Below are 10,291 nucleotides of genomic sequence, written 5' to 3' on the forward strand. Positions count from 1 at the left end.
GGGGCAGGGGCGGGAAGGGAAATTAAAAAATTGCTTAACTTACCCGAGCCGAACGAGCAGGTGCTGCCGGGGCAGCGACGGCCACCACTCCACTCCACCCTAGCCGCTCCTCCCACCAACATTCTAGTACAAACTTCGTACCGCCTAAAGTCGAGGACTAGTCGCAGTTGCAAATACCAGGTGGCTGACTCACGCCGCGTACTTTCGTTGTTACACTGTACATGCACGAGTGCGAATGGGTTTGCCTATCCTCACTGCCCACGGCTCCTTATGGCTCCGTGCGAGTAGGCAGGCAACCTGCCCGCACGCGTGCATGCGGTACAGTAGAACTACGAAAGTGCGCGGCGTGAATCAGCCACGCATTGCGTCTGCGTCTACCGCGCGATCACCTCGAAAAGTATTGAACCGAAGCTGATATGATGTAAGACCGTCGCGTCTGGTTGTCGGAACACATCCTAATGAAATGGACTGGGGATGCCGCGCTCTGTCTTCATGCCGACTCAAAAGTGCTGTAAAACGGTCCAGCTACTTCATCACCATATAACCTGCGGCAGCGGGTGTGAGTGTGTGTTTCGAGTGCATTACGAATGACCCCTCTTTTTACAACCCACATGAGCTCGGCGCTTTACTAATTGGCGACCAGCCGACCCCCCGAAGCAGGTCGACACCAAAGTGTGAAAACTAAGAGAGGCAGAGAGACACTGAGAAAGAAAGAGAGAGACGGAGAGAGAGAGAGGCAGAGGGAGACAGAGAGAGAGAGAGACGCAGAGAGAGACAGAGAGCATTGCCTTGAAAAAAGAAACGATCATGGTAGGAATTAAGGTGTTAATCGCAATGAAAATGAAAAATAAGATTCGACAGAAGCGAACAGTCTTGTCTGTCTTTGTGTCTCTTGGTCCGCGTGTCCAAAATCAAACAGCTTTGCCGGGCTTTGCTTTCCCCTTTTCGAAATAATAAAGTCCTCCCCGCCACGCCCCCAGAACAGTCGCGTTTAGCGGCTCGGTGGCAACCGAATTTATTGAAAGTGTTTTATGGCGCCGGCCCCGCCCCGTCCCGCCCTGGTCGCTATTTGCTCAACAGATAGGCCCATGTGTCCCCGCCCACAGCCCCGCCGCGCTGGCCGCCGCCGCCCACGCCTCCTGACCGCCGCCGGGCCGGGGCTGCGTCCGCCGTCAGCAAGGGGTTCCCCCTGGCGCACTCCCCGACGCAGCCCCTGCTCGAAGCGATAAATTAATCGCGTCTTCACACCTGACTGCGGCTTATGCTAATGAGGCTAATCGATATTCAATATTCAGTGCGCGGCGAGCTCTGAGCGGGCGGAGGGCGGAGTGTGCCCTGATTCCAGGACGACGCGCCGGCAGCCTCACAAGGTAAGTTCAGCAGGGATTTTTTGGAAGTGGAGAATCGTTTAACAGGTCCTGAGACTCAATGCTAAGCTCGACTATCCCGGTGAACAACATGGCAATGTTAACATAAATTTTAATTTTCCCTCGAATTTTCCAGTAACGTATTTTTGGGGAAAATTTTTGGGAAGTTTTTCAAAAAGATTATTTTTGGATGTGGCGCGGCAAATTCAAACTATCCTAATGTGAGCCAACGCGCAGCGTGGCTCTACATGTTTCCAATTTTTCCAGAAACATTTTCAGACTCCTTTTGAAAACTCTAAACTTCAATCAATATAGTGTCGAAATTTAAAAACTATAAAGCGTCTAAAACAACAAGCGCTGGCGGGCCTACCTTGGTCTTGCTGCCGCCGATGGAGCCTGGCCGGATGGAGCCCGTCTCGTAGAAGCGCGTGAGTATCTTGGACACGCAGCCGTGCGAGACGAGCAGCTGGCGCGAGATGTCGCACGGCCGCACGCCCATGAGCGCCAGCTCCACGATGCGCCTGCGCACGCAGTCCGGCAGCGGCCGCCCGTTGACGAACACGCCCCCGAGCTGGTTCACCCCGGCCTGGCCTGCAACACAAAACGGTCATCAGGGGGGATTTGTACAACGCTCCATATTAATCGGTATATCCACAGGACGGACGGCCCCGTGCCGGTATGCCGTCCGAGTGCAGGCGTGCGGGCAGGTTGCCTACGCGCCCGGCGCCCCCGGAGGTGCCATATGGTTTAGTGATGATAGCCGCCGCCCGCTCTAGTAATACCGGGTGTTTCGCTTCGGTGCACCGGTCTAGGAGTTGTAGGTAAACCCGCCCGCCCCGGCCCGTGTGCCGAAACACTTTGCGGTTTGCGATGTATAAATTCGGTTATTTTCGTGAAGACATCTCGGAAACGCCTTGAAAATGTCGCACAGACTTCTTTCACAGCCTGCTGGCTGCCCCGCCGCCCCCAGGGTAGTAGCGCGCCCGTCCGTGAGCTCGCGTGCTCTGCCGTGCCTCTGCCCCCGGGGCGGTGTCTCCCCGAACACCTGTTCTCTGGATTGAGTCCTCAGCAGCCTGATCCTCGGCATCGGCAGCGGGATGCGGCTTTGCCGTTCCCACCCGTGACGAAGGCACGGCAGTGTTGTGGAGTCGCACCACATGACACCCTCGCAAGGGATCCCCCACGATTCCTCCGGACTGGATCCAGGTCACTAGACGGCACGCACTGCGCTGCAGCAGCAGCCAGCAGCTCATGCAGTATGAGAAATGCCTGTCCGTCGTGGTGCTGCTGCCCCTGGCTGCCGCTGTCCGTCTCTGGCAGTGCCGGGTTGTGCCCCCCGGGGCTAACGCGGGCTAACGCCGGCGGCGGCTCGGCCGCACGCCCAAGGTGGCGGCATCCTTTACGTTGTCTCATCTTCTCTCTCTCCCGCCAGGTGATTACCGCACGCACGCCGCTCTCTCTCTCCCTCTTCTCTCTCTCGCTCCCAGTGCGGATTGGCTGCTGCACAAAACTTTTTGACGGACAGCTGGCTCAATGAGGCGGCCGATTGAGACGTTGAGGCGAGGCACGCGATCGAACACCTTTCTCCGACACGCGTTTTTATTATCTTTCGAAAAGAAAAGAAGGTCGTTGTTTACTTCTCTTTTTGCGTAAACGGGAGCAGATCGCGTCCGGGCCGGGCGTCAGGCGATTTTTGTTTTTTCGAGCAAAGAGAGTTGCTAAAACCTGAAATTATTCGATTTCTTCGGTGATAAAAGTTTGTGAAGTATCACTCTTTTTTTTCCGGCCGTGGATCGCACGATAATTACGAGCCCCTGAAATATGTCCTCGGTCGGCAGTGTCCATGGGGGTGACAGATTTGTCACTCTCGGTGCGTGCGCGCGCGCGCGCCCGCCTTCTGCCCCTCTTGGCCCCGGAGGGACAATCTAGTTAACGACCGTGTTTGCTCATTGGCTAGTTCGGCCGCTTGTACCGCGCAAAAATATGACACCAACCAGGATGTGTGTCGATGAGGAAAAACTGGCGGAAAAATTTTGACAGTGCGGGGATGCGATGGCCAATCGATAATAGCTGATGCGCGCGTAAAAAAAGACCCAGGCCAAAAAACAAAAAGAGAGGAAAAACACTTTAACGGTCGAGTTTTTGGCGACCGCATGCTTGTAACACAAGGCGTACGAAATTGCTCTCCCAATAATGTCTCAATTAAGATCGGTCCAAAGTCAACAAGACGTGCCTGTCGCTTAATCTGATCAACGGCCGGGCGCGGGGTCCGGCGGAGGGAAAAGAAGAACAAAAAGATAGCAGTGATGAGGGGAAAAGCCCCGTTGCGCCGCGCAGTTCGAACCCGCAGGTTTTTTGAGTGCCGCGCGGGTTCGTTTCGGAACGGTCGACGTCGCTTCGTCGCGGCGTTTTATCGCCGTCGACCACCGGCACGCAGTACTACTGTAGTTGGGTCGTAGGGAGGAGGAAGGACAGCATGGAGTTGTCAGAGCGACATTACATGAGCTTGTCCATCAGCGGACAGCTCAGCCCGCGGCCGCGGAGTGGCACGGCGTGGACACGGCGTGGACGCGGAGTGTGGGGGTCTAGCGTGCTGCAATTTATAACGGTAATTATTGTACTTCGTATGTGTGGTCTGCCTGGCGTGGGCGGCGCGGCCTGCTGGCGTGGTGGACACTGCGGCAGCAGGCCCAGGCGGCAGCAGCAGCCGGACGTGTCAAACGGATAATTGTCATTCGTCCAGCGAGAAATTGGTGTTCAAATTTAATTTTTGCCCGCTCGTGTGTAGAAAAAAGCGAGCAACGACGGCACACGAGCATTCTGCTCACTGAGCCCCTGCGGTGTCCGCGTAGAGGGCGGACGTTTAGGTCCGCGGCCATCTGGTGCACTTTACAAAAAAAAAAATAATTATAAAAAAATCTTCTCCCAAAAAATGACCGATTGTGACCGCGTACGTGCGGGGGCCATCAACAGGAGGAGGTGGAGGGCACGACGGCAAAAAATCAATCTCCGACTAATCACCTACCACGCTGCACTCACTCACCCCGGCGTGGTGTGCCGGCCGGGGTGCAGCGGCCGGCCTCCACAGGTGCACGCGGCGACACCGGCGCACCTGCCGGCAGCTGTCTCCCTCGCACTGCAGGAGCGTCATAACGTAATGAGGGGCTTATCCGGGGGATCTCATGGTGCGGAGGGGCGACACGGGGCAGGGCGGTGGTGTAAAACAAAACAAAACAAAAAAAAAGGTCGTGAGGTCAAAAAGATCCGCGGGCGGGGGTCAGCGGGGTACGAGGGCGATGGTCATTTGGCCATTGGTCACGCAGCAGCAGGGTCGGGTTATCTAATCACGATTCAGTTTGGAAACTTCGTCCAAAGGGATATGCTTTCAGTTCATAGTGTGTGATGCCTATTTGCAGCTTTCTAGCCGAGGTGGCGGTGGTCAGTGATGACGGTCGTAACCGTCTCTTCCGACCACGGTGGTCAGTGATGACGGTCGTAACCGTCCCTTCCGACCGCCGCTACCGCCGCGGCCACCGCCGTCTCCCGCCCTGCTGAATCGGCATTATAACTGCCGACTGCGGCTGCCCCCGAGGCATGTCATTAGGACAGTCTTAGGCCCGGGCTGCACATAACCGTCTGTGTCTCATGTCCGGCCGATACAGTATTCGCAGATTGGTCGAAAAGCCCCAGGTTGCGTATACACACAAAATCCTGTTCAGAGCATACTTAAATCTATAAACATGTTCAACTTACGATTTTATTTAGTTCGCGCCAGTATGAAGAAATGCGTATTAAAAATTCGTAATGTTAACAGTTTTTAGTAAGCTATGAACCAAAAAGTCCAGAAGTTTTCAGTGTGTATTAGATTTCCAAAATTATACACCTGGAAATAAATTTATTCAGCTTGTCTATAATTAGAGTGTACTCGACTCTATGGATATATCCATTTTTATATTTATACGGCTAGCATGACCCAAGTAGACAGGCAGGAGGAACACAACATTTTTAAAAAGAACTTCCGTATCAGTCGTTTCTGAAAGCAACACCCTATCTAGGAAGGACTTCCATGGCTACATTCACTGACCTGTGTGCGGCATGGTCTCGGCGGAGAGCGGCCCCCTCCTGAAACGTAGAAAAAGAAACACGATTGCAATTAGATGAGCAGAAAAGACATACAATAGTACTCCAAACGAAAGCGCGCGGGCTCCTGCGTGCAAGTCTCCGGGTCCGCAGGACGTCCATGGGACAGAGACGATGATGGGCGCGCTGCGGAGGTCACATCGCGTAAATAAAATGCGCTTTAATTATTAAATAAACATCGTCAGCGTCCATCAGGTGCGGAGCTTCCGTCCAGCGCGTGTCAAGTGCTCGTATTGCTGCTGCCGGACACCCGTCCTTTCCTTCCGCACCACCCCCGCGACTGCCCTCCAATCTAAAACGATAGATGGCACCTGCCTCTCAGCTGTAAACACCGCGCACACACACACGGCCTCGCACGCAACCGGCCCATACGCACGGTAACATTAGCTATATACATTTCGAGGCACGACACATCGCATATCACAAGGCGACGGACGTCGTGGGTTCGAATCCCAACAGCAAACATCCCTCTTGAAATGACACCCGCGCCTACTACTTCTTCCCCTCCCTCTACCCGCCGAGATCCACCCCCCTATCTGGCGCTAAGGGCCGTCACCGCAAAACCACTTAGCGAACAATTGCAGCCGTCTTGTTATATCCGAGCCGCCTCGGCCCCGGCCCGGCCGCCCCCACACACCGAAGGAAAGAGTTCCCGCGCGATCTACCTGAAAGTGAGCATCGCCGGTCCGGAGGGCGGGTATGGGAACTAACGGCTCTCCCGAGTCACTTCCGATACGTTTCGTCCCTCCGAAACGAGGTGGTCGGCTGAGAGGCTCGGCGGGCTGTGATTGGGGTCTGAATGAACATTTGTGTACAGAGGGTACATTGGGGTTTCCGGTGGTCGGGCCCGGTGGGAAAGATGCGAAAATCAGGCTGGTACTTTATCGACTAGTTTTGACTATATAGTAGCTTTCATATTTTTAAAAATACTTCGAAAAGATTAGGTATTGCTGAAAGAGTGGCTGGACAAACTCCTTGTAGTTATGCTGTACCGCATCCCTTCCGTGCGGGTGGGTTGCCTACTCGCTCGGCGCCATCGTTAGGGTGGCAAACCATCGGCACTCCTGCATGCGGTGCAAAAGTATTACTACAGAAGTGCGCGGGGTCAATCAGCCACCAGGTACAATGTGAGCATTGGAAACTGCGCTCAAATAAAAACATGTAGTTGTCATTCATTCTGGACAAACCTTATTCGACTTCACACAGAGACCGTGCAACACAAGAAGATAAACATCAAATCTGTTTGAAAACGCTCCCTTTTTCTTTATCGTCGTGTATATCTTTGCTGATGTAGTATCCGGAGCAGCCTCCCCTGAGTGCTCCGGAGGCCCTAAAGCTAAACGGCACGCACGGGGGTCTCCGAGCCGGTGCAGGGAAGCTTTCTTCGAATAAACGGTGGAAATTACTTTTCAATTAGAAGACAGATTCCTCCTTCCTGTTTGTGCCCCAGGTGTCCGTGTGTGTGGCCACGACGCCCCCCGTCCCGTTAGTGATGTCTCACTCGAAAGGGTTGTAATAATATCAGGACGACGGCATCTCCCAGGGATTTTTTTGCCTACCAACTAAAGGGATGGTGATGGTGACTCGAACGGAGACGTAAAAGGAGGAGGGGGGCTTATTCACTGCGTAATTGCGAGCGCCCTTGCGGCCTTGATTGTGTTGGGGGAAACAAACCCGAACGGACACTTCCGGGGGCGCGGCAGGCGGGGGCGACGACGACGACGCCGGCGGCCAGCAGGTGACCTCCCAGGGGGCGCTGCTACCGGCGAAGCTACTGGTGTATACAAGTGCGGCGGTTTGGTCGGACGTCTAAAGAGGGACTTTGGCTTTCGCTTTCGGGGCCGCCAGGGAAGACTGTCGTCGCGGCAGCGACCCACCCTCCTCCTCTTTGCCCTGGCCTCTTTTTTGAAGACGTCGTCGTCGTCGCGAACTCGCTTGCGCCCCTCACCCCCCTCCTCCCCTCTTTCGGCAGCATTAGGGGTAAAGCGCGCGGCGGGCCGATAGCCCGTCATTACCGTGGTTACCTGCGAATGCCCTGCGACCGGAGGAGGCCCCGGCGGAGCCCGGCGGAGCCCGGCGGAGCCCCGGGGGCGAGGCGAACACGTCGTAAACAAAGGCCCAACGACTTAATGAGAAGGCGGTGGGCCCTGGCGGGCGCTGCCGGGCCGCGCGAGGAGCCAGTGACACGATTGTCATCATCTGCTCGATTTCATTCCGTCCGTCTCCCGCTCCGGTGGTGGCGATGTGGACGCGCGCCGCCGCTTGCTGCCGCTTGCCACCGCCCCCCGGGGGCCGGGGCCGCGCTGGCCTGCCTGCCTGCCTGGCTGGGCTGGCCCCGTGGCTTTCGTGTGGCGTGTCTTTAACGTGTTTAACGGACTTCTGCGAATAACGCCGCCCCTGGCTCGCCGTTAATTGCAGCCCTAAACGATATTAGACGAGACGGCCTGGCCCTCCTAGGCGAGAGAGGGCGCGCCGCCGGGGCTGCCCGCCGTGTGCAGCTGCCCGCCCGGGAGCCCTGCCCCTGCTCGTCCAGGACGTTCCCGGAAGCGCGGTGAGGCGCCCGCCCGGCCCGTGAGGAGGGCGGTCGCGGCCAGGAAGGTGGCCGGCGTGCTGGCGTACGCGCCGTGGCGGTATGGGGTGCGGTCGTCTTTAAAGCCGCTCATTGAGCATGAGCACCGGGTAAAGTTGTGTATCCTTTCAAATCCAGAGCATTGCGTAGATATGAGTAGGCCTAGTTGAAAAATGAGTTCTTTTCAGACAGTCCTCCAAAGACTGTCTCCACCAGTAGGCAAAGTCTCGTTCTTCTGATTGAAATCCACCACGACCCCGCTTTTCCTCACGTGACACGCAGTATCAGCGAAGAGCTTTTGGAAGAAAGAAAGCGAAGCACGGCGAAATTGACACATCATGTCAGGTTGTGAGAGGTGTCTTCGCCCTCCCCCTTCGCCTCCCCCTACCCTCCTGTACCTCCTGCTCCATGACCGCCCGGAGTCCGCACGCGATCGGCAGCTGAGGATTGGCTGAAATGGGGTGGCTCATCTAACAAAGTGATTGGGAGGCTATTACCTCCACGGAAGGCTGATGTAATATATAGTCTCTGATGGGACTGACACAGCACTTGGCACTTGCAGCTCCCCGGGCAGGTGGCGAAGGCCTTCCCGACGATGAGGGAATGTCAACTCCTAGTCCAGATAATACAGTGACAGTTTCGTCGAAATGACATCATCAATGACGCTAGTTCGACATCACGTGATGACATTTGATGTCAACAGGACATGAAAGCAGGTCACCAAAATAACGAGCAAAGTCTTGAAACCGACACACTTAGATGTCATTTCGAAAAAACTGTGTTTGTACGGGTAGGCCAATTCTCAGCCTCACAGTCGTAAAAACTTTAGCCCCAAAAATATGCTTACCTTTCAATTTCTTGGGAAGTCAGCGGATGATGGCAGCATGACTGCTTAGGATCCTCTGGGGTCAGTGCTTCACTCGTCGCTTGCAGTCACTCTTCTCAGTGTCACTTCCGCGGTTGGTCACGGCTATCTCCAAGCTCCTCTGGCGTGGCACTCACAGTCACTCGCACGGTGGTCACTCAATCACTCACTCACTCACTCGGTATGGTCGCGGTACCCCTTCCCTCACTATCGCTGCCGCGCTACGCGTCGCCACAGCACGTCCGCCACGCTGGCCGCTCCGGGGCGTTGTGGTCGGGGAGGGATGCGCAGCACGGCTCGGGCACGCGAGGCGTGGCGGGGCGTGGCGTGGCGGGCGTGGCGGGGCGTGGCGGGGCGTGGCGGGGCTGCCCTGGAAGGGGAGAGGGAGGAGCCATGGCCGTGGCGTCTCCCTCCCCGGTTGTACACGCTTCGGCACGGTGCCTCTCCTCTCTCTCTGTCTCTCTGTCTCACTGTCTCTCTCTCTTTCTGTGTCTCTCTCTGTATATCTCTCTCTTTCTCTGCCCCCCCCCCCTCTTTGGCCTTCTGAAACTCTCCTTAAGCAAGGATTAAGTCGCGGGATTGCGTGCACGAGGGCCTACACACTCGCGTAGCGGCGACATTGTAAGTCTATACATCATACTATTTTGAAATAATTTCATATCCTCCGCCCTGAAAATCGACATCGAAATAATTGTACCTGACTTTCGTAGTAAAAGCACACGTTGCTCCAGTACTGCGGGTCAGCACGGAACGCCCGGAGGCCCAGCGGTTGGAGCCGTTTTATGTGGCCCCGGGTGGACAAACTGCGGGGCGCCGTCGAGGGAATGCCCACGCGCATCACTACAACGACATAAAACGAGGTTATGTTGTTGATTTGCATCGTGTATGCGGATCAATGAGAGGCAACACCCTGCCGCATTTTACCATCTCACAAACAAACAGACTACGCATACGCGAAAAACAGCATTTTATTTTTTTAATATCTTCTTTTTGATGCAGTTTTGTTTCTTTATTAATTAATAAAGTTTTATAACTTGAAAGTTTCATTCTGGCGGATGCGCCAAAGGCATGTATAACAGGGTGGTGCGAGGGGGCGCGGGGCGGCTGAGAGGGGGGTCTGTGTGTGGCGTGGCGGGGCGTGGCGGGGCGTTCCGGCACGGCACGCGCGTCGCGCCACGCCCCCACCCCGTCACACCGCGGCGCTCCGGCACGAGGCGCGGCGGCGGGGCGGGGCGGGGTGTGGCGCGGTGGCGCGGGGAAGGCCAGCCAATGGGAGCCCGGCTGCGTCTCGGCCGGCCGGCCAATGGCAGCGCTCCGCCGGCCAGGCGCGGAACGAGTGGTGGCGCGCTA

General features: G+C 56.0%; 1 protein-coding gene across 1 annotated transcript in view; it reads right to left on the minus strand.

The window, feature by feature from the left end:
* LOC113213445 (paired box protein 1 homolog) overlaps positions 1 to 9,199 on the minus strand; it is a 29,502-nt gene extending 20,303 nt beyond the window's left edge. Inside the window, exons 1-3 of the mRNA XM_052267853.1 lie at positions 8,924 to 9,199; positions 5,452 to 5,489; positions 1,738 to 1,958 (exon numbers count right to left, since the gene is read on the minus strand). Of these exons, the coding sequence (XP_052123813.1) occupies positions 1,738 to 1,958; positions 5,452 to 5,464 (234 nt within the window). The 5' untranslated portion in view covers positions 5,465 to 5,489; positions 8,924 to 9,199. The remainder of the gene's footprint in view (positions 1 to 1,737; positions 1,959 to 5,451; positions 5,490 to 8,923) is intronic.
* Positions 9,200 to 10,291: the final 1,092 nt, after the last annotated feature.

Source organism: Frankliniella occidentalis, unplaced genomic scaffold (assembly GCF_000697945.3).
Source record: "Frankliniella occidentalis isolate FOCC.00 unplaced genomic scaffold, Focc_3.1 Scaffold1, whole genome shotgun sequence".
In the NCBI taxonomy this organism is placed as follows: domain Eukaryota; kingdom Metazoa; phylum Arthropoda; class Insecta; order Thysanoptera; family Thripidae; genus Frankliniella; species Frankliniella occidentalis.